This window comes from Aulonocara sp. 'chitande type north' Nkhata Bay, linkage group LG3, assembly GCF_057382095.1.
Source record: "Aulonocara sp. 'chitande type north' Nkhata Bay isolate Kocher_YH1m ecotype deep benthic linkage group LG3, A_spYH_male_GT1.1, whole genome shotgun sequence".
NCBI classification, from domain to species: domain Eukaryota; kingdom Metazoa; phylum Chordata; class Actinopteri; order Cichliformes; family Cichlidae; genus Aulonocara; species Aulonocara sp. 'chitande type north' Nkhata Bay.
Genome location: NC_141346.1, coordinates 42,387,338 through 42,410,831, shown reverse-complemented (window position 1 = coordinate 42,410,831; position 23,494 = coordinate 42,387,338). Strand labels below are relative to the sequence as shown.

General features: G+C 43.1%; 1 protein-coding gene across 1 annotated transcript; it reads left to right on the top strand.

Annotated features, from left to right (window-relative positions):
* The first annotated feature begins 592 nt into the window (after nucleotides 1–592).
* acap1 (ArfGAP with coiled-coil, ankyrin repeat and PH domains 1) lies at nucleotides 593–22,737 on the top strand. Its single transcript, XM_086281627.1, has 23 exons — nucleotides 593–1,263; nucleotides 3,842–3,899; nucleotides 6,614–6,733; nucleotides 6,874–6,927; nucleotides 7,071–7,129; nucleotides 8,355–8,538; nucleotides 8,780–8,824; nucleotides 8,917–9,012; nucleotides 11,237–11,311; nucleotides 12,249–12,361; nucleotides 12,488–12,539; nucleotides 12,626–12,726; nucleotides 12,889–13,000; nucleotides 13,098–13,309; nucleotides 13,388–13,457; nucleotides 13,652–13,746; nucleotides 16,838–17,025; nucleotides 17,131–17,181; nucleotides 17,279–17,460; nucleotides 17,900–18,009; nucleotides 20,500–20,610; nucleotides 20,690–20,751; nucleotides 22,058–22,737. Exons 1-23 carry the CDS (start codon nucleotides 1,211–1,213, stop codon nucleotides 22,153–22,155), a joined length of 2,301 nt encoding a protein of 766 aa, XP_086137753.1. The 5' UTR covers nucleotides 593–1,210; the 3' UTR covers nucleotides 22,156–22,737.
* The last annotated feature ends 757 nt before the right edge of the window (nucleotides 22,738–23,494 follow it).

Below are 23,494 nucleotides of genomic sequence, written 5' to 3'. Positions count from 1 at the left end.
GTTTTATTTTTGGCCTTACATCGGTGTTGTGGTATAGCAACTAGTGGACTACATTTCTAACCTAATATTTCCTGTAGTTACACACTATTGGCTGTGGGCAAAGGGTAAAAAAGAAAGGCACTTTGGATTTATGTAGAAAATGTGCGCACATTTTTAAAAATAGTTTTATTAAAGCCATTTAGACACATTAAAAATCAAAACAACGCCACATATTTAAACACAGAATGTCAAACCTCTTGTTCTTCCATTCGTGGAATCACTTTTCCATTGCTATTAATAGGTTCATTATTTTCTTGGCATGAATGAACTTCCATAGTGGATCTGTTGGCAGTGGGTGGCTATGGGGGAGTTTCTTTACACCTCAGCAAAAATCATAACAGACAAGGTTGTCAGACAAGAATACACACCCAGTCTAACTGCATGTGAAGCTCACTGTTGTACTGTAACTGAAAAGTAGAACACACAAACAACAAAGGGAGAAACTAAGTGAGGGGGGTGAAAAGTCACGACACGGCCTGCTGTAGCCGGTGTGGATGTTAAACGTTAGTGTCACATTGTAAATCCTTCAGATCGGCGTTTTTTTCATATGATGCAACTTGGCAGTGTATGTCTCTTATTATGTGCAGCTTCCTACTTCAAAACCACAGTTTGCCATGAGTAACAAACCCGGAAATAGTGGGACGTGACATGGGGGGTGGACCTCTTCTGAGACAGAGAGAGAGGCAGAGAGACAGGCAGAGTACTAGACTCGGCACCCCCGGGGAGTCCTGATTCACGCTGCCATCGGATTTTATTTGAAATCCTCTGGGATCCATAAGGACACTCTGGCCCTCTGCTGGAACTCCTCCCGTGGCTTTGCGCATCTTCTGCGCCGGACTGTGCCTTTTTAAAAAAATCTGCCGCATAAGATGGTAATGACGCGACTAACATCCCCTCAGTTCATTCAGTGCTGACAAGTTCTCTTCCGACGCGAATGTGCAACAGTTCGGGCGAAAAAGAAAGAAACCCGGAGAGGAAAACAAGTTCTACACGAGAGCGAAAACACCCAGCAGCGAGAACAATGATCCGGGCTGCCGATGTGGAGCGTTAAAACGAGTGGGGGGAAAAAGAGTTAGTTTTTGTCTTTGCCAGGCTGCCGGGCACCTCCAGCTGAAAGCCAGGAGTCACATAAATACACGAAGTGTCACGAGGGTTGGTGTCAACGCAAAGGATGACGGTGAAGCTGGACTTTGAGGAGGGTTTGAAGGACTCCCCGCGCTTCAGGTAAGAGTTTCACCTGTACCTTTGTTAGTCATGCTGATGTCACCAGTGAACAGCTGGCTTTGCTCCAGCTCCAGCAGGAGATTATGGATTCAAGGCTGATTCATGTTTCCCTAATAAAACATTTATGCATTTGCTGGTGTTGCTGTTCACTCTTCTGTCAGAGAGTTTGAGCTGCTCGGGTCAAAAGTCACTGAAAGCTATGAGGACATTGTGCAGGCCTGCAGGGCCGTGGGGGGCTGATCTGCTGCTCTGAGGTGCTTTCCCACGTCTCACCGAGACCACAGAAAACCTGTACTAGCCACGGACATTCAAACATCGCCACGAAACTCCTTCCAGTGGAAAATATCAGCAGTGCTATCACTAGTGGCTTGGTTTTCCAAACTTCAGTTGCAGCTTTGATGCTTCCTCTTCCTGATAGTTGTCGAGATCAACCCACCTCCACTCTCAGAGAGATCACACTCATTTTTCAGAGAATCGAAATCTTAATTCAGGCCGGGTCACTGCAGCCCCTGCTGCGTGTCAGCAAAGCGGAGTGCGATCAGTTTCCTTTCAACATCAGCACATCTGGTGCAATCGAAAGGGAAGTGTTTCTGAGTTGCTTTTGCAAGTGGCTCAAGAGAGAGCTTGGCACAACTTTGGGTGTGCCTTGACAGTTTGTGGCAGCTCGCCTGAGTCACAGTGGCTGCCTCAGCCTGATTTGGCATACCTCAGTCTTTCTCTCTCGCCCATCTTGAATTTATGGGGCTCACACAGCAGTGGAAAGTTTGACTTGTGGCAGCAGACGTGGTGAGGTCTCGTGTCAGGCTGCGAGCAGGGTGAAGGAGGGAGGAGGAGGTGCTGCAGTCATCAAATACACATAATCGCACACACATAAACGGGAAGATGGATGGACAATACAGAGGGCCAAAAAACAAATGAGGGGAAATAAAGTGCTCTGACACCTTGGGACAGACACTCAAATGTGGTACCTTCTGGTTACTAGGTAACAGCGGGGTGGGAGGGCGACAGGAAGTGAAGCGAGATGTGCTGAGGTGATCAACAGGAGACAGGAAGCGTGTTTTCTGTGGGGAGAACCACGGCGGAAACTCAGCTTAAGCTCTGTCTTAATTTGCTTTCTTAGCCTCCGTCTCTCTTGCAAGGAGACATGAAGAAGATAAAAAGGATGTGCTTCTTCTTAATCAAGGGCTCCTTCACTCTCCTCCACAGTGGCCTCTCTCCTTTAGACCCTTTTTCTTTCTTTTTTAAAAAAAACAACCCTTTTCTTCCCTTCTCTCCTGGCTTGACATGTCATTTGGTCGTGTTTCAAGAGCACATGACCTCAGACTTTGATTCAAACCTCGCCGCACTAACAAACACAAACAGTTACTGTCTGTCCCGGGCCTCCTCTCCTCTCCCCACTCAGATGCGCCTTTTTTTTTTTTTTCTTTCTCTGTCTCTCTGTTTCTCTCTGTATCTCTGTACTGTTGGTGGAAGGCAGCGGAAACCACATGGTTTAGCTTTTGGTATGAGAAGACACGACAGGCAGAAAGAGATCGAAAGAAAGTGTCACGACAAAAAAAACAAGAAAAAGAAGGCGGCTCTTAAAAAGACCAGCCCTGAAGAGGATCTCTGAGGAGCTTTTGTCTCAGAGATCTTCGAGTCCACATCCTGAACCCAGAAAACAAAACGTAATCAATTACACGCACACTGGAGGTTTTCTTTGCAGTCATGTGGGCCTACATAAACGTCTGATGGCTGGAGCGTCCCCTAAGCTCCATTCAAACCCACAGGAATGCACTTCAAACCCTGCCGAAGGTCACAGAGATTCTAAAAATACCCAACGCTTCATGCTTAATTACAGCTAAATGAGTGTAAAACAAGATGCCCGGGGCCTGAAATAGTGGCGGCCGTGAAATATGTGGAGTAACTCTGTCAGCGTGACGAGGCTCTAGCTGCACAATATTAAGACAACAAAAAAATACTCTTTCCTGTTGTGCGATTCCGACTGTTCCTGCGCACTGTGACGGTGACACGTTGACATCCACTGCTTTTAAAGGCATGGAAATGCTGACGAGTCATATGCATCGTCTCAGTGGAAATAAAGCACAAGAATAAAAATGTTAAGCATGAATTATTTGGTTTGTAAGCGTGCAGAGCAAATAAGAAATGGAGAAATAAAGCTGTCCATGAAGGTATCGAGCTTGCACCACAGAAGCGCATCATATTGCAGTGGTTATGTTTTAATGTTAAGCAGTAAAATGTGCAAGAATCCATCCATTCATTTTCTTAACTGCTTTTTTAGATCAGGGTTTGCAGGAGGGGGAGGGGTGGTGGTGGCTAACCCAGCCAATCACAGGGCAGGTGGAGTGATGTTTGCAGAAATGTGTAAAGAAATGAAATATTTAGTCTGTAAAACATCAGAAAGTTTGTGTTTTATTCTAGTTTTATTCTTTATTCTAGTTTATAATTGTGCAAAAAAGAGAAAAAGCAGTTTTTGAGAGGATAGAGCTGATAAATGACTTTAAAATGAAGGGTTTTCACGCCTTATATTGAAAAATCCATGACCCCTGACCTTTAACTGGAATTTTCTCTTTTCCAGAGCTGAGATCGAAGACGTCCAGAATGACGTGAGTGAACTCGAGACACGGTTGGAGAAGGTAAGACACTTCCAGATGTTTTTGAAATGTCACCGCTCCACTTCACACACAAACACACAAGCGCACAAACGGAGACGAGGCATCACATGTCGATGGACAGTGGCAGCGAAGTCAGCGGTGGGCGTTGGTGGTTGGAGCTTTTTTTCACCTGACGGCGAGCAGGAAGTGCCTGCAGGTGCTGCTTCCCCATCATATTGTCCTGCTTCAGAGAGAACTGCACTTCGTTCTGCTTCGCCGTGCCGACCTATATTCCCTGTTGCGTGCTCACGCTGTAAAAATCTACAGTTTCAGATCTATTCATCTGATAGACGTCAGTCACATGCTGCGTTTCTGTTCCCCGATGATACGGAATAAGCACAAATCAAAGTGACTTACTACTATGTTGTTAGTTACTCTGCGAGCTCAGGTTCCCACGTTATATTTTACCATTTTTAAATACAAAAACAAAAAAACAAACACACTCACTTTGCCTGTAAAGTGTCATGAATGTGACTGATTTCAGTTGAGCAGGTGAAACAGAAAGAAGCCTTTCCCTGCATGCATGAGATGTTTTCCACGAGATTAGGTTTAAGGAAGTAGCACATGTTTTTTTTTTTTCTGTCCCGGTGCTATTTCACAGGCTGCGACAGGTCTGAGCCACATCCCAAAAGGATTTTGGGACAAAGTTCTTCTTCTTTGACAGACACTGCACGCTATATTTTTCAGTTATCTGACTAGATCAGAAGAAGTCAGCAGATAATCTACTGTACGAGTGATACCACAGTCTCAAAAAGGAGGGTGTTTAGAGTTAAACGTTGCTGGAGTACAAATCAAACTTAATATTCTATATAAAGGTCTGATTGTAAGTATTCATTATGTAAGTGAAGTGTGGATTTAATGCTGCATGGAGCTCATTTGTGATCTGTAGCAGTGTAGAGAGATGTGTAATCTGTGTGTTTTGTATGCAAATTAGCCACTACGCTTTTTTTAAATTTATTTTTTCCAACAATTTTAGAAGTTCGTTGAGTTCAGGACTGAAGCGTGTGGATTCAGCTTCACGTCTTCGCTGTGTTCAGAGGTGCTTTTGCTCAGAGAAATGCAGATAAATTGACTGAGATTTGCACAAAAAGGTCAGACAGCGTGTCCTATGATGCCACTGCAGTCATATCTACGCTCAGGTGATGTGTGTGCTTACATAATGAGTCACTGACATGTCTTGGTGCAGGGATACAGGTTAGGTTTTGTCACTGCGACGTGCCTCCTCAGATGTCACTGGTGGTTTAAATGTGACGCTAATAAAACTAAAGATTTCTCCGAACACGTCTTTTAAATTATTGCATTGAATTAGATATTTGCAGATGTAATAAAGGTCAGCTGTTGAACACGCTGGGGAAGAGAGGAGCTCCCACAGGGTTTAAGTCCTTTTTGCTGAACGCTTGTGGTCACAAGCAGCACTTAAGAGGAAAGTCATAAAGTCACTGAATTGGCTTGAAAACCACCTAAAGCTTCAAGCTGTAAGTTAGCAGATCACGCTGAAGTGATCAGCGGTGGGTTTTATTGCTTGATAAATGGAGCTTTTAATGGGTAAGAAAATATAATCTGTATGCAATTTCTTGTTTTTGAACTTCAAAGGGTCCTCACAGAGGCCAGAGGAAAGATCTAATCAACAAAAAAGTGGAAACGACTGTGAGGGTGGACACTGGGTACAGGCCTTATCTTTCCAAGGCAGAAGCTCAGTTTATATTTGACCTTTAATTAAAAAATTAATGTATTTACTTACTACGTACTTTTATTTAAAAAGCATACATCAACACATAGAGATCCTCCACTTTCCTGGCCTCTAAATAGCTTTAAAGCAAGTTTTCCTGGCATGACGCAGTTTGTGCTGTTTCAGTCTCAGTCCTTCCATCAGTGCTGTTTGTTTCCACCAATGAAATTTTTATCTTTTTTATTTTTATTTTTTACCAGAAAGAGCTGATTTTGAGTTTCAAGTTAGCTAGAGTCAAAATTTCAGGCAGCTATCTCAAAATTTCAACTTCCTCGGAAATTTTAGTCTGTAAGTCAAAATTTAGATAATAACCTGAATTTTTGACTCATAGATGGCAAATTTATTTTTCCAGTGGCAGAAACAGCCTCTCGTATTTTCCAGGAGCAGACTATCAAGAAGCTGTTTCAGCAAAAATAAGACAAAAACAACATTGCTGTTTATTATTTAGCCAGCTAGCCAAATTAGCTATAAGCTAGCAACAGAAGAAGAAGAAAAAAGCTAACTTTAACAGATAAAAGAGCCTCATATAGTCCTCGTATGGTGGTGGAGACCAAAATGGAGTTAAAAGAGAAACAAACATAGTGCTTACACGAAGTGGTCGACCGCTCTTTCTTCAGTATGACTCAAAATATACGACTGAGCTCATACACTTAGCAGGAAACTATTTACAGACGTCAAGCTGCTTTCTGCATACAATTTTATAGGACCACAAGTCTTTTTGCAGCTGCAACCACAGCTATCGCCACCTGGTGGCCTTTAGATAGAATGAAGGTTTGAAACACTTCCGGCATGTTTTATACTTATTCTCTCAGGTCTCCAGTACAGCTACTGAACAACCAGAATTAAAATCTGTGAACAAGGTTATACTCAGCATGAATGCAGATTATGTTAAACTGACGTTTGTTGCCTGCTGTTACATTGTTCAGGAGATCATTTAATCTTTGTGTTGCTTATTTGTGTCATCCAGCTAGTGAAACAGTGCCAGGCCATGCTGGAGGCTGGCAAAGCCTACTGTCAGACCAGCAAGAGCTTCGTGAATGGCCTCCGGGAGCTCGGACACCAATGCTCCGGGGACAAGATGATGGCGGTGAGCAGAGCACACTGGGTTCTCAAAGTGCCCGGAAGCTGTAAATAAAGATGGCGGTTATGAATCGATGAATGAAAACATTAAAATGCATTATTGACTTGATAAGTTTCAGAGTCTAATCTAAGATTTGTGCTCTGCAGGACTGCTTGGAGAAATTTTCCAAAAAGCTGAATGTCATTTTTGAGGCACAGGGGGTGAGTTTGTTATTCACGGCCTCTGACTTCTCCTTTTCAGTGCCGATGCTTATCAGCTGCAATATGTGGTCAAGTACGGCTGCAGCACGCCGCTGAACATATTACATTTGACATTTAATATGTTTGTCTTTGTCTCCTTTTAGGAAGTGATTGAGACCACGCAGAAGTCAGTGAGGGCGAAGCTGCAAAGCTTTGTGAAAGAGTGAGTGAGCCGCTACGGTGGCCCCACCTGTGTGTTCGATCTAAGGCTTTAATTTCTGAGTTTCTTTCCCACCAGCATACACTTCATACATACGTACATTTTCCTTAGATACAGTCATTCCCCTTCATGTGTGCCTGTCATAATCGTTCTGCTTCTCCTCATAGTTTGTCTTGTGGTCTGCTCCCATTAGTGGAAATAACTTGGTAGATTAGATAAGAGAGGTATTTGCGATAGCGTCACGTGGTAAACAGCATTGCACAAAAGCTATGGTAAAAAAGTAAGAAAGAAAGAACAATAAATTTGCCGGTGATTAAAAAATGTTTTATATCATGTGCATGTGACTTAGCAGCATCCAATAACTTGCTTTCTGCTTTTGCATAAAAACTGATCTGGTAATGTGGATACTGCTTACTTTACCTCCCTCTATGAGGCAGCTTTCTTTCCATTTCTGTGAGAAGTCTTCATGAATAGTTCTCCAGACTTCTTGAAGGACATGATGTTTCCACCTTTAGATGATCCCACACTGCTTCAGTAGTGTTGAGGTCGGGGCTCTGGGGAGGCTAATCCATGACCGATAGTGCTCCATAGTGTGTGTTTTTTCTATCCAGGTGTCCATTTATTGCATTGGCAAAGTGTCTGGGATTATTGTCATGCTGAAAAATAAAGCTGTTGTCAAGCAGATGCTTTCCAGATGTTGTTGCATGGTGGATAAAAATCTGATGGGATATTCTGTGTGCTTAATTGCATCAATTTTGATGCAACACAACAGAATGCAGTGCCAAACCATGACAGTCTCCACTGTGTTTTACAAATGGCGTTAGATAGAATCAATTAAACAAATGATTTGTTTTGTGACAAGCTGCTAACAACAAAGTGTCTAAAGATACCATTTAAAGTTGTTTCTTTGCCAATTTGTCTGAACACTGGTTCATCCCTTGAGTTAGGTGCAGTTTTATTGCTTGAATGACTCATAGGTTTGTGTCAAGGGGCTTAATGAATGAGGAAGTGTCAGGTACAGGGACTGGGCTGTAAAGGAGCGGAAAAGCCACCAGAATAATTTTTGAAAGACATTAAGAAAGCATGGAGAACTGTTGCTCAAGAGCACTGTAATACAAAATTACTAGAACATTTGCAGGAAATATGTACAGAGAAAAGTGATGGCTCAAGATTTTTGCACAGCATAATACTTTTTTCCCCCTTCTTACCTTCGTCTCCTGTTCTGCAGAGATGTTCGTCGTTTTAAGGACAGACGAAAAGAGTTTGAAAAGAGCAGCGAAGCCCTGGAGGGGTCGCTGTCAAGGAACGCTCAGGCTCCACGCGGGAAGCAGCACGAGGTGGACGAGGCGAGTAACGCCCTGCTCAACGCGCGCAAGGCCTTCAGGTCTGAGGCTTTGGACTACGTGCTGGAGGTGAGGAAAGATGAGTGCAGAGAGGCTCACACAGGCTTCACTTTAACTCAGACTGCTAGGTTGGAACAACAGCCTGCAGCAGCAGCACAGTGGTCATACTTTTGCTTTGGATGATAACAGGCCTGCCTCAGGGCTTCTGTCCAGTCTTGTGGTTGTGGCTTCTGGCTGGGCAGAATCTGTTTTGGTCATGAAAATATGGAAGTCTCTCTAACCATTGCTTCCTGCTTTTTCTTTTTTTCAGATTAATGTCATTGAGGCCAAGAAGAAGACAGATATTCTGCTGGCAGTGAGTTGGTTTTTTTACCTGTATGTGTCCATTTTTAAATGCATACTCTATCTTCAGACGTTTCTCACTGGCTTTGTGTTGCTTCCTGTCAGATGTTGTCGCTGATGGATGCCCAAGCCCAGTTCTTCCTGCAGGGTCACCAGTCTCTGTCAGAACTGGACGAGTATCGACAAAAGCTGAATGAAGAGGTAACTATTTCTGTTTTGTTACATCTCTGTTTCGGTTAAAATGACATTTTGTGACTGAAACCGTCTGTGCATGAGTCATAAATAAGTAGCAGTAGGACAGGAAGAAGATATCCTCAATGTGAGAAAAATGCGTTCATACTTGTGAATGTGTAGAATAGAAACCTTACTTGTAATCCTGCTGTGTGTGTGTTTCTTTCTAAGAAGTTCAAGGGAATAACAACAAATGATGAGTTAAAAACACAACAAAACTAGAAGCTGGTAACTAAACAAAAGAGTAACCAAAGAAGGGTTAAAGGAGCCAAACAGAACCGCCTCCTCTGCACTGAGCTCTTGGAGCACTCCTCTCTCTGGCTAAACTGGAGTCAGCTGCCAAGAGCAAGCAACACACACACTCACACACACACAGAGGCCCTGCCAGGGCACCAAAGAGCCACCCTTAAAATAGGTAACAAAGTCTGCCCCATAGACTGTATGTAAAAGATGGAAACAGCCACTCCTGATGCACTCGTTGGTCTTTTTAGACCAGAAGTGACCATGTTTGGTCTTGTAAAGTTACACAATTTTAAGGATATAACTTCAGTATTGTATTAAATCTTAACCTACTCTACAGTTGTTGAAGGAGGAAATAAGCTTTATAGACAAAAAGTGCTTTTGGCCTAGGCTGTCAACGTGTTAATTTCATCTCTGAAAAATGTTTTCCTTAAACAAAAAAGTGGACACAGCCACATTAGCAGTTTCTCAGTTTGAGTCTTTATCCTGAGCCAAAGACTAATTGCTGTAAACTTATTGCACAGTGTTTTTCTTGCATTAGAATGAGTTTTTTCTAGGGACGCTCACAGTAAGCATGATGGGACCACATGTATAGACAAAGTGTTGCTGCTGAGTTGATTAGTTAGTGGTGATAAACTGCTGCATTGTACATTGTCTGCATGCTAAAAAGAGAGAAGCCAACCAAAAGCTGGTGAACAACGTAGACCTGAAACACCCAGAAAAGCCTCGCAGATGATTTATGAGGCAGGAAATGGATTACAAATGTTTGTTCTGGCTTAGGGATACACAAGATGTTGCTAAAACATTTTGAATGAAACAATCGTGTTTGTGGACCACGGGCGTCATGGTATGATGCTTTTGGCCAAAATGCTGTTTGGGTTAACTCTGTCCAACTAGGAACTGGCATCTTTTTGGGGAGGGGCAGTGGAGTCACAAGGTGACATCACACTTTCATCGTGACAGGAAAAAGTGAGCAACAACAGGAAATATTTCACATGTCTGTGTGTGTGTGTGTGCGCGTGCGCCCCTTCCTGCTCCTTTGCAGAGGAAACTGTAAAATCTTTTCTGCACCGTCAACCTTGAGCAGAGGCAGCATTGCTGCTAAGTGTTTTTGATCAAATAAAAAGAGTTTCAAACAGGAAGTAAATTGTGAACACGTTCACTGACCGGATCAAACCACAGAAAAGCGTTTCCTGTTTGAACAAGAAATGATGAGAACGAGCAAGAGCAGAGGAGAGAGTGAAATAGGGAGAGGGTGATGCTCTAAGCAGGCTCTGTGCAGGAGAGACCACCCATGTTGTTTTCTGGTTTGGCGCAGGATACACGGCAGAAGTTCAGCACTTCCTAGTTCCTGTTTGCACAAGAGTGCGCAGGAGTGATAACCCACCGCGAAGCTGCCGATCTCTCCGAGTTTCTGAAAGAACTAAATGTGTCGGAGATGAAAATGAAAGGAGAAAACTCTCCTTCGTAACATTAAATGGAAAGACTATGCAGGTTTTACAGTTTTAAACGGTCCTCACAAACTGTTTTGCGCTTTATTTTTTAAAATTTGCAATGTTCTTATGAAATAAAGGAAAAGATAAAGTGATCGGTGAGAGATGCTGAAAAATAGTTGGTGTGGGGGTTTTGTACTAGTTTAGCGACCTGAATAAAAGTGTTGCAAATCTGAAGGCTCGTAAAAATGTTGATGTTCTGAATAATCTCAGTTTGACTGGTAAATAGGCTGGTGCTTTTAAAGCATCTCGCTGCTCGCTTTCTACGCATAAACAGTTTCTAACATTCAGTTATAAAGTGTTTTGCCCAAGGGTATTTCAGCACAGTGACAGGAGGGGATGGTGATCGAACCACTGTCCTTTCAGTGTGTGTTTAACCTGGTAGAGCTGGACAGCGAGCTGAAAGTGTAAAAATATGAATCCAGGTTTAATAAACGCTGTGTCGTGTTGTGTTTTGACAGCACAAACAGTTTGTCCTCGACTGTGCCAGAGAAAAGAGGGACATGGAGCAAAGACACGCAGCAATCAAGAAAAAGGTAACGCAGTTACAAACGTTCACAACCGAAAGGAGCATCATGGGTAATGTAGGCATTAGGTTTTAACAAGACGGAGACAGTGGAATAACGAAGACGGCATTTCTGGTGCTGTCACGTTCGTTTTTACACGATGTAGCTGTGTTTTCATCTGTGATTTTAATCTCTTGTTAGGTGGTTGCTAGACAACACGATGACATGACAGTCAGTATATGATGCATAATGAAAGTTGCAACAATAAAAATGAGATGTTAATGTTGTGAAGTTAAAATGACGCAATGATTTAATAGAGATGCATAAATCCAACAAGTTAGTCATTTTAGACAGTTGGTAGGTGGTTGCTAGGCAACATAATAACATGTAATATAGATAAAAAGATAAAAACCTCAAGGGGACTAGGAGGTACCTGTATGCTAGGCTTGGTTGCTAAGCTCCTGATTGTGCAGACAGATGTGTATTTCAGTAAAATACGCTCTGCTCATTGGAGCCCACCAGGGACTTTGGCATCTTGTGGAAAGGATTCAGTGCTGATGGGCTTTTTCTGGCCCCGACAAACTGATGTACTGTGAGACTAAAGCATTTTGGTGCAAATATAACAAATCTAACATGAGCAAAGATGCAACTTACTGGGTCAGGTGAGGCCTGGATGTCAGTCTAAAAGTAGCCCACATTTGAATGGCATCGATTACAGCATGGTTGCTTTATTTGCATCATTCTCGGATGAAATGCAGCATCGCTATTGATAACTTTTGGCCCAGATATTGCAAACAGGGGGGACAACCCAAAGAATAATCATTCCACATGGTACGCCAGATCTGGACCGCACCAATTACTTCTGTATTACATCACTTTTTGTAAACACAATTAAAGCTGTGGGGAGAAAAAAAAAGGCCTTGAAGCAGATGACACAATGTGATTTTAATTTCTTAAATATTTCAAGGACATGTCTTATGATGACTCCATTATGGACTTTAATGGTGACGCAGCTAATGGGATCGTGATGGAGGGCTATCTGTACAAGAGGGCCAGCAACGCCTTCAAGACCTGGAGCAGGTACAACTTTGCTGTGTGCTTTTCCTCTCATGAACCTCACTGTGATAAATCCGATGTCCACCGTGCGTTTGCTTGCCCGGCAGTGAATGAAAACAGCTAAAAGGCTAAACTCTTTCTCCACCTCAGGCGCTGGTTTTCAATTCAGAAGAATCAGCTGGTGTATCAGAAGAAATTCAAGGTAAATTTCGCTTAGGGTCACGAGCACATTCGAAAGACGAATTTGCACGTATGCAACCTGACCATCACGGTTTGTCCATCTTTTAGGACCAGCCTACAGTCGTGGTGGAGGACTTGCGTCTTTGCACAGTCAAACCCAGCATTGAAAATGAGAGGCGTTTTTGCTTTGAAGTGGTTTCCCCATCAAAGTGAGTTCACTTCATGCACACCTGCGTGTGTCTGTTCCAGTAATGGTGGTGAAGTCGCATTAGCGTCACATGTGTGTGAAAGCGTCCTGCAGACTGCCGAGGTGTTAGTTTCTTGCTTCTCGAGTGTTAAATGGTCACTGTTGTGTGACTTTGTGTGCGTAGGTGCTGTTTGTTGCAGGCAGACTCAGAAAGGCAGCAGCAAGCATGGATCAGCGCCGTCCAAAACAGCATCGCCTCAGCCTTTCAGGAGCGCCGAGAGGACACGCTCAGCCCAGTGAGAACACATACACCACACACACACACATTATCTTCAACGTGCACTTTCCAGTGGGAGTTAAATGCTCGCCATTCCCATGTGTCTCTGTTATCAGAGACAGCGCTGCAGCTCGGTGTCTACAAGCAGCCTGGGAGGAGGAGGAGGTGGAGGAGGCGTGGATCAGGACAACGAGGGCTGCAAAGCACTGGAGGAGGTTCAGGCAATCCCGGGGAACAGGCAGTGCTGCGACTGCGGAGAGCCGGGTCCTGACTGGGCCTCCATCAACCTGGGCATCACACTTTGTATTGTCTGCTCAGGAATACACAGGTACACACACACACACACACACACACACACACACATTTGGCTTCCACTGTGCGCTTTAATGGTTTCCTTCCCTGGCAGGAGCCTTGGAGTCCATTTCTCCAAAGTGCGCTCCCTCACCCTCGACTCCTGGGAGCCCGAGCTTATTAAGGTAATTTAAAATTTTAAAGCTGCAGCGGCTCCACCTCCCTGTGGCCTATTGTGAAAAAGTTCCAGAGAAAATTATGATTGCGCAATGGATTATGCAACCGTTTTCTTTATATAAGCCAAAACAAAATAAAAAAAATTAGAAAGAAATTAGTACTTAATCTGGTTCATTTGTTCTTGTTTCCCTGCTGCCTTTAGTTGATGTGTGAGTTGGGGAACACAGTTATCAACAGGATCTATGAAGCTCGGATTGATGAGATCACCATCAAGAAGCCCAATCCCTCCAGTCCCAGGTACGCATAATCAATCCAGTCCAACGTGCATTCAGCTGGTTTTTCCACGTGCAGATGTGTGACAGGAAGTCTCCTTAGGTATTAAAAAATAATATTTAATATCCTCTGTAGTCCTGAAGGAGCGCTGTGTAGTCCGACAGTTATTCTTGTTGGCTATCATGCTTTGGGAGACTTCATGACGTGTGCAAGAGAAAATGCATCAGAAACATAGACTGTATATAAAAGATGGCACAAAAAACAGGTTTACAAACACCTGCTTTAATGGTTTCATTTTAGCATCATTGCCTGTTGCTATCTTGTTTTTTTGGAGCCCAGAGTGACCAGATTTGGAAGAGTGCTAGAGTGCTAAGTTATCCGCTACTGCTAACTAGCTTAATGCAGTGCATCGATAGAGTATATATAACAGGTACCTATTCCACCTGTCTTATGACAAGAGGTCGGTTCATCTCAGAAGCATGCACAGACACAGATTTATGTAAATTAGCGCTGGCATGAAAATAAAATATTAACATTTCATTCAAAAACTAGAGAACATTCCTCCTGGACAGACTTTTGACAGATTATTGATTTAAAAAAGGTCTTAAAGGCACAAATACCACAAACATAGTTGAGACGTCCTGTTCAGTGGCTCAGATTAGCTGAAGCAGAATCGGTGGTACGCACCTGTACCCATAGGTACAATTCAAATAGTTAATTTAGTGTAAACAGGAGAATTGTGAAATAATCACCCTGTACAGTTGGCATCAACTTCGAAATGCACTTTAGACTGTTTTAAGTAACACATTTATCTCTGCTGTAAAACTCAGATTTTTGTAGAGATCCATTTACTTTTTTTAGTCAATTGCGGTCAGGCATGTTTTTTGGTAGTTTGGCTTCAGTTTCAAGCCTCTGAGTTTCTGCTTGATTGGACGGGGATGCCACCGAGTGTTAAAAGTGTGAGCGTATAGCAGGACATGTCTAAGGTTTCTGTCAAAATCAAGTTATTTCTGCCTTTTCGTGCTTCAGTTTTGAGCGCAGTGGAGTGGTTTACAGCTTATCAAACAAATGTCCCAGATTAGGATTCAGGCCGAGACACGAATGTGCCCGAATCAAACATGTGGACCTCCCTGCTGTGGCGAACACTTGTGACAAGGGAGCAGCTGAAAGTAGCTACTTTGTGTTTCTTAACTCTGGAGCTGCAGTAGAAAATTACTGGTGTTCCTCCTCTAAGTTTGCAGCTAGGCGATGATTATATTGCCAAAACAAGACTGACGATTGGGTAAATATTAGCAGTAGAGGAAGTAGACCATAGATGTCAGGAGCTAATGATAGTTGGTTGATACCAAAGGCAAAACAAATCAGCTGCAACTGAATTAAATCAATTCTTTCATTAATCGTGTTGGTATTTTATTTTATGCGTTTGCCTGTTTGCAATTCAGACGACTCCTCCAGATGGGAGAATATTGCATGCATCTATTGCAATCCCCTCTCTGTTCAAGCGTCATTCTTTAAGTGGTTCATGGAACATCGGTGTTGATGCAGCTGGAAAGAAAAACAAACAGGAACGCGCTCTTCATCTCCTTCTGCTGCCACATTAACATTACTAACAGTTCTGCTTGCGCACGCTGTATTTTTACATTGACTGATCACTAACTCGCTACAGGTCTGAGTGGGAGTGGACTGACGCCACTGCTTCACCGAGCATGTTTATTTATATGCTGAATATAAAAAGGTGCTCTCCATGGAGATCTTTGTAGTTTATGGTTAACTTTATCAGCAGCCTACGACCCATCTCAGACCTTTTTTCTTCTTCTTTTGCTTCCTCTCGTCTGCGTTTTGTCACGACAGACAGGAACTGCAGCAAGTACATGAAACAGATGGTTAACTCTCTAACTAAAGTGTTTTCCGGAAACTTGTAGTGAGGCTGCAAGCTTCAGATACGGTCAAAGGGAAGTACAGCCTCTTTTAACTCTAAAGGTTTGGGTATCAGGACGTAATAAGAGTGATCCAGGCTTTACTAAGTTATAAAATGAAACCCATGAAATATTTCACCGTGTTAAACTAATTACACCCCATGATTCAGCAGCTCGTAGATTCAGTAATAACTTAAAGTTATCGTTTCCTGTGTGGCTTTATCAGTCTCTCACATCACTATAGAGGAATTTTGACCAACTCTTCTTCACAGCGTTGCTTTAGTTCTTTGAGGTTTGTGGGCATTTATTTATTCACAGCTCTCTAAAGGTCCTACCTCAGCTTTTGAGTCAGGTTGAGGTCTGGACTCTGACAGGGCCTTTGCAACATCTTTAATCTTTTTTTTCTTCATTCTGTTGCAGATTTTCTGCTGTGCTTGAGATCATTGTCATGTTGCATGAACCAATTTTATATTTAGCTATCAGAGAGATGCCATTTAACTCTAGAATACTTCAAAAACTTGCATACTTTGGTGTGTAGATGTGTTCATAGTTGACTCAGTGACCGCGAGGTTCCCATGACCTGTGGCTGCAAAATAAGCCCAAATCGTCACCCCTCCTCCACCGTGCTTCACGGTTGGTATGAGGTGTTAGTTCCAGCATGCTGCCCAGTTGCTCTGGATTGTGAAAGTCTGATCTGAGCCTACACTTACACTTGTGTGTCGTCTTGCTCACTGTAAAACGATGGAGTTCGAATTATTTGTATATGGCCTTATAAGCTTTCTCAGACTGATGGCAACAGTTGCTTCTGTAAGATTATTGCTCATGTGTCTTGTCCTGTAATTCTAACAATGCTAGTTGTGTGCATAGTTACATTATACCAATCAGTGGTCAACTTTGAGTCTGTAAAGGCCTAAAAACTAACTTTGCTTCAGAAAGTAGGCACACAAACATCCCCAATTTTAAATAAATGCATTACTTAACTCAGTGCCTCAGAAACTTAAATTAAAAAACTTAAATTCCTGTCTCACACCTTCAAGTAGAGAAGTGAAACTGAGCTTAAGAAAAGCCAGAAACACACTGATGGACACGGCCCTGCACGTGGCCTTCTTCTGTTTTAACTCTACCTCGATGTAAGAGAAGCGTATCCTCCATCGCTTGCGCTTATTCTTTCTCATTTTCTGATACTTTCTGATCCTCAGAGGAGACAAGGAGTCGTGGATTCGATCAAAGTATGTTGAAAAGAAGTTTATCCATAAGCTGCCTGAGACTGGCAGGAACCCCCCGCTGAGGCGATCCAGCGGCAGGAGAAACCGAGCGGCCACACAGATCGCGCAGAGACCGCCGCTCAAGCCCAAACCGAACAGAGCCACTCTGCCTCGGGTCACAGGTAAAGCAGCGAGTCGCCCCTGTTGTCAAACAGGAAGGCGTACTTCGATAACGCTAAGGGCCTGGTCAGCTGTATCAGTAATCACGACTGTTGTTCTCTCTTTAGGGTTAAGCCCCAGTGACCTTGTCCAGAAGAACAATTCAGGCTTCCACAGAGGTGAGATAAGACCTCAACAAAACACAGATCCACCAAAAAAGAGCTTGTACAGCTTTTGAGAAGAATCACATAACATTACATCTGTTAAATCTTTCAGATAATGAAGAGGAAGAGGAGGAGGAGGATCTCAGCCACCTCCACCCCGGGGCGCTGCTGTACCGCTCGGCAGCCCTGCAGAACTTCCCCGTCATGGCCGACGCGTTGGCCCACGGAGCCGATGTCAACTGGGTCAACGTGAACGATGAGTCGAGCACGCCGCTGATACAGGCTGTCTCAGTGGTGAGAAGGACGCTCAGTCGATCATTAGAGTTTGAATCTTTACGAGTTCTGTGACCTCTAGATCTCATGGAAATGGATGGAGGTGATAACGAAATCTCTCTGTTGTCCCATTTGTGGACACCAGTCTTGCTTGAGTACAGCTAAACATTTGTAGAGAACAAAAGCGGGATGGTACGGCTTATCTTTGAAACAGGTCCCGAAATAGTCACTGTCATGTAGTAGTCAATGGGTTTCTACTTTCTCTGGTCAAAATACCCTTCCCACTAAAAATAAAGTATCTCTTAACTGCCGTAAGCACATTTGCATGCAAATGTGTGTTAAACGATTAGGATACTGTGGCGTTTTTATCCTTAAGCTGCCCTTTTACTCACACTGTGTGACACACGGTGCAATTGGTTCAGAGGGTGTTTGAGCTCACGCGTTCTCCTGTTTCGGTCAGAACGCCCTGGCAGCCTGCGAGTTCCTGCTGCAAAACGGCGCCAACGTTAACCAGGCGGACAGCAATGGCAGGGGACCGCTGCACCACGCCACCATCCTGGGCCACACGGGGTAAGACAAACACAGATACTGTGACACGGCCCTGTTTCAGTGAAAAAAAATAGCTTCATACCAAGATAACAGAATCTGAAAACAGACACTGGTTATTGGACTAAGAAAACACAGTGAAGCAGGATGTTTTCATGGGTAAAAAATGTGAGGACTGGTAGAAAGACGTAAACCTGACTTTAAACCTGCAGTCCCTCCAGTTGCCAGCAGGGGGCAACTCCACCAGTTGCAGTCTGAGTAGAAGTCGATGAGAAAATGTCTCGACCGCTCATGATTCCAGTAAAGAGTTTCCTAATGGGTTTATGGGCTCAGTTGGTGGTTTCAAGTCTTATTTAACACAACATGATGTTCCTTCTGTAAATGATTGTCCCATTTAGAGTATAAAAGGTGGTAGAGCGGGGTAGATTTAAGGCGGGTGGCTGACAAGTCTTCACCATAAGAGTGCGTTTTGTCGTTTTTCCTCGATGTCTGGTGTTGAAGACGTGCCTTCAGATCCAGTTTTCCTGTGAGGGTGTGTTTACCAAAGTATGGTGAGATTACCAACCCAGAGGGGGGGCCTGAGGCGGTAAGATGACTCTGAACCACTGGGAAATCATAACATAACATTTATAATAATAAACAAGAGGACAGCAGGGAACAATCAGTGGGGGGTATGGTTTACATGTAAATGTTAAACAGAGACAAAAAGTCTAACACCGTGGGCCTGGAAGACAGCAATGGGGAGGTAAGATCATAAACTAAGACTAGCTAGAAATTGAGAAAAGTTTAGCCCTGGATGTTTACCTCCAACTCCACCCTGCCAGCAGTTTTTTTTTGTGTGTCCGTAGTTTTTTGAAGTTGTCAAGTATCAGTGACTTTCTGTAGTCTCTTATTGTCCTTTGTGGGTGAAGTTTAAGGGCCTCGTCATGGTTCTCCATTCGCAGACACTTGGCAGCTACAGACTACCATCCACCTGCAGACAGCGTCTGTTGCTGGATGGAGCTAACGCCCAAATAATGCGGTACAATCAGTCTGCGGGCCGCTGTTGCATGTGCTGTTGTTGACCTGTCAGCCATCCGCGAAGAGGAGCGAAGTTTTACAATAAGCTGAAGTGAAACCGATCAAAACAATCAAAAGTGCCCACTGCGGCCACCGCCTGTGCCTTTACTCTGGATTTTTTAGCTTTCATCTTAATTCGCACTTCTCGTGTTCCCAGTGAAATCCACTGTTGCATCCTTCCCTTTTCTAATCAGCTTCTCCACCAAACAGCATTTGACCTACTCACAGTAAAGCTGCGTGCCGTTGGGTTTTTGGAGGAGTAAACAGTTTGCGTAGGTTGAATACTTCTCTCTGTAGGCAGACACCTACTCAAAAAGAGCGACCATAAATCAAGAGTAAGGGTCAAAAGCACCAGGATGTAAACAAGGGGGACGTTAACAGACGTCAAATATTACCAAAAAAACAAGGTCAAGGATTCAGAATGTCCATTTTTGTGTATAAACTTGATGATATACACACTTAAGATATATTTAAACTAATAACAAGGCTGGTGTGACTCATTATGCCAACAATACCTGCCGGTGGTGAGTAAAGTGGAAAATGAGTCACAATGAAACATAAACGTTTATTCTTAAGAGCGACGAGTTAGTTGGACATAATTGATATTAAATAGTCTCAAAACTGTAGCTTTTTTTTCCCATTTTTGCAGCATTTTCGGTAACACTTTATAATACATAATACAGTATAATTCATTGTTTCCTTACCTTTAAGTATCTTTTTATTTGTTTCTAATAATACATTGAAATTCAAGAAATAACATGATTCAGATACATTCGTGACAACACTTCTTCTCAACTGTTCAGAACTCATAGTTCCAAGAATTGAACCCACGTGAATCTAATACAGAAATAAACCCATGAACTAATAGTCCCCGTTGTGCTTTCCATCAAAAGCATGAACGACTTAGAAAGCATTAGAAAGCTATTGTGTGATCCCTGAGGTTCAGGCTTCAGACTGCTCCAAACATCATGAGTGGACATCCCCAATGCGGTCATCTCTCAGAGGGGCAGCCAATCAGAAAGAAAGCCAGCATAAAGGGAGGCTACAAGGGGAAACTGATTGTTTGACAATTATCTAGAGTTTGATAATTCTGTTTGTTTTTATTGTTTTAACTTTTTTTTTTATTGGTTCTCTTGCACACGCCTTAGGGCTTGGAAACACATACATGCAGATTTGTCCATTTCCTGTAAGATATTCCTGAGAAGAGTACTGTGACGCTGTGGTTTTTACTGTGACATGAGTTTAATGTTGATTGGATATGAAAGTGGATCTGTAGAGATAGAAAATGAGAAGAGAAACTACACTAAACTCCAGAAGCTTTGGTTGGGAAAGTCAGTTTAAACTCCAGTCCCTTCACTTGAGTTCCTTAAATGCTCGGGTCCTTGGAAATGCTTGGATATAGTATAGATTTCCAGGCTAAAGTCTCTCATGTGCTCTCTCTTCTCCGTTTCTCAGGTTGGTTTGTCTGTTTTTGAAGCGAGGGGCTGACTACAACGCCCGAGACAAGAACCAGAAGGACCCGATAACTATCGCCGTGGATAACGCCAATGCAGACATCGTCACTTTGTAAGTGTTTGACTCGAAAGAAAACACGTGAGCCACGTTAGCAGCTGCGGGTTCGCTTAATCGATCTTCTGTCTTTCAGGTTGCGGATTGCCAAAATGAACAAGGAGATGCGGGAGATGGATGGAGCGTTCGGCCAACCAGGTCATTCAGAGGGGCAGGGATCAGGGGGTGGAGTGGGCGGGACTGGAGGTGGGCTGGCCAATACTAGAAAGAGTCTCCAGGCTATAAAGAACCATATAAGTGGATGGGCTATGGGGATTCAAAATGACAAACTGGGCTAAAACATATATATTTTTAAAATCAAGCATGCCTTACCGTGCATGAGTTTATAGATGAAAAAGAAAAAAACAAGCTTCAACTTAGATTTTTTTAAGAATCCTGTGAGAGAAGATAGGCTGGAACAGAGGGTACGACGGGTGGTTCTCATGAGGTGGTCACACGCACTTTGAATTGTAAATGCACATCATGCTGCACTTTGAAACCCACAAAGCATCCGAACACTATGTCAACACAGACCTACATGTGGGCGTCTTCAATACTAAACCGTTCTTTAAGCGAGCTTAAAGAAGCTGTGTATAGAGTAGACCTGGGTCAGGCCAATTTTCAGTGTATTTAGGATATTTTCTGTCTGTACAGTGTGCTGATTTGTGTATTTGTGACTGTGTTTCTTATTCCAGTTTATGTAAGCTAAATTCAGGGTTGGGTTTTGGTTCTCAAGGACAATTTTCTCCCGCTGTTCTGTGAACGGTGACTCAGTTTAAGCTTCGACACTGTTGGATTTGACCTCTTTTGTGCTTAACTGAGCGCTCTGCCGCAGCCCCTCGAGCTTGAGGTTAACAGTGGGTTTTGTTCGCGTTTTTTGTGCCATTTGGCTCTTTTTCAAGCTGCAAAGACCATTCCTTCGTGGTTGTCTTCTGGGTCCGTTTAAGGGCTTCTTGATAACTTTATACTTTAGTCTCCTGTGTCCGGTTTTTAGTCATGCGGGAATTGGGGAGAGAAGGAAAAAGGACAAGAAAAACAAGTTGTGTTTGTCTGCTTGAAAGAACTGCTGGTCAGTATTTGACGTGCTGTGCTTTGTCTGTTGTTGTTGTCTGTGTTGTATGCACTCGTGTGCCTTTGCCTTCTGCCCTCTGAGACGTCCGGCTGGTCTCAACTGCTTGTGCAGTGTGCGCCACCTACAGCAAACTAAGAGGTAAAGTGCATGTGCATGCCATTACGTGTGTTTATGTGTTCAGTTGCATGTGTCTTGCTTTAGGGCTACAGCTCTAAACGTGTCCAGGAAATAGTTGGTGTGCAATTAACGGTGTAGCTTTTGATGAAACGATGGCTGCGGCACATTAAAGTACGGGTGCTTTCAGAAAGCAAGGGCGGCATTAATGTGGGTTCTTTAAGCTTTTCAATATTTCCAAAAGCTTTTGAGGCTCACGTCTTCTCTGGTCTTTTTCAGGTGATGAAACCTACCAGGACATTTTCAGAGACTTTTCCCACATGGCCTCGAACAACCCGGAGAAGCTCAAACGCCGCAGTGCTGACCCGAAGTCTTAACCAGCTGCCTCTCCACCTCCTCATTCCACAGTGCAGCACCACATACTTTCAGGCACATATAGAAAAGATTCATCTTTCAGGCATGCAGATGCTCTCTCTCTCTCGCTGGCTACCTGCCACGTGTTCGGTCACAGCTCAGCTGGTGTTGACTTCAGAGGGAACGAACGGAACAGTGAATTCTTTGTGCGAGCACGTCAGAGCAGAACAATCGTGTCCAAGTGGAAACACTGCAACAGCTTTATGAGACCAGCGTGAGGTGTCTGTAGCAGAGGGTAGCACCATTACTCTGCCAAAAGTTTTCTTATTAAAACCAGTAAATCAGTTTTTTTATTTCTTTTTTTCCTTCTTTTTGTAAGCGAAACGAGGCTGTTGTTTTAGGTTTTGCGATTTCTACTGACTCATTACATGAAACAAAACAAAAAATGTTTGTAGGAAATTGTTGTTAGAAGTTGCATTTTATTTCTACCGTCTTGCGATGAACTGGAGTATTTGCAGATTTTTAAATTTGGGACTTTGTGTTCATGTTTTGTCTAAATTATGTGAGGTACATTCAATTTGTATTCAGATCAAATAAAAGAAAAATTCAAACTCGTGTTTCAGTGTATTTCAGTTTTAACTTTTTGAACTGAAGCAGTAATAAGTTCTTATTTTAAAGAACTCGTCATCCTATTAGAGGTGCTTTGCACAACTTTCCAAAACTCATTAATTATCCTTACTAATTTTGTCTTGGGTCTCACGTTCTCTGAAACGAGCCATATTATCTCCACCTTTGTTTCATCCAGCTTTCTTCTGATTGGCAAACACAAGAGCATGTAGCTCCACTGGTGGTGCTCACAGATGGAGCTGCTGTGCTTAAGAGCATCAGTATTGGGTATGTCTGCTTTCGCTGACATTGTATTAAACCAGGGGTTCTTAACCTTGTTGGAGGTACCGAACCCCACCAGTTTCATATGTGCAGTCACTGAACCCCTCTTTAGTGAAAAATAAAATATGATTTTTTTTCAAATTCAAGACACTCATGTTTTTTACTGGTGCACAAAATGAGCCGTGCATGTCACGGCGGAGGCTCTGCCGAACCCCTAGGGTTGGATCGAACCCAGGTTAAGAACCACTGTATTAAACCAAGAGTAGAGAAAAAAAAACATGCCTGCAACAGAGTGTATAGAGCAGTCTGAAGTGTTTATAGACAGTAACCAGCCACTTAAGTAGGTATACCTGATCAACTGCTTATTAGCACAAATATCTAGTCAGCCAATCATATGGCAGCATCTCAGTGCATTTAAGGATGTAAAACAGGGTAAAGGTGACCTGCTGAAGTTCAAACTGAGCATCAGAATGA

Bases quoted from the DNA above. Each gene is read 5' to 3' on its own strand.
- acap1 (XM_086281627.1), top strand. From the start codon at position 1,211: ATGACGGTGAAGCTGGACTTTGAGGAGGGTTTGAAGGACTCCCCGCGC. The intron at 13,458-13,651 runs GTAATTTAAAAT...TGCTGCCTTTAG, and splicing joins GGGAGCCCGAGCTTATTAAG to TTGATGTGTGAGTTGGGGAA. The intron at 17,182-17,278 runs GTGAGATAAGAC...TAAATCTTTCAG, and splicing joins CAATTCAGGCTTCCACAGAG to ATAATGAAGAGGAAGAGGAG.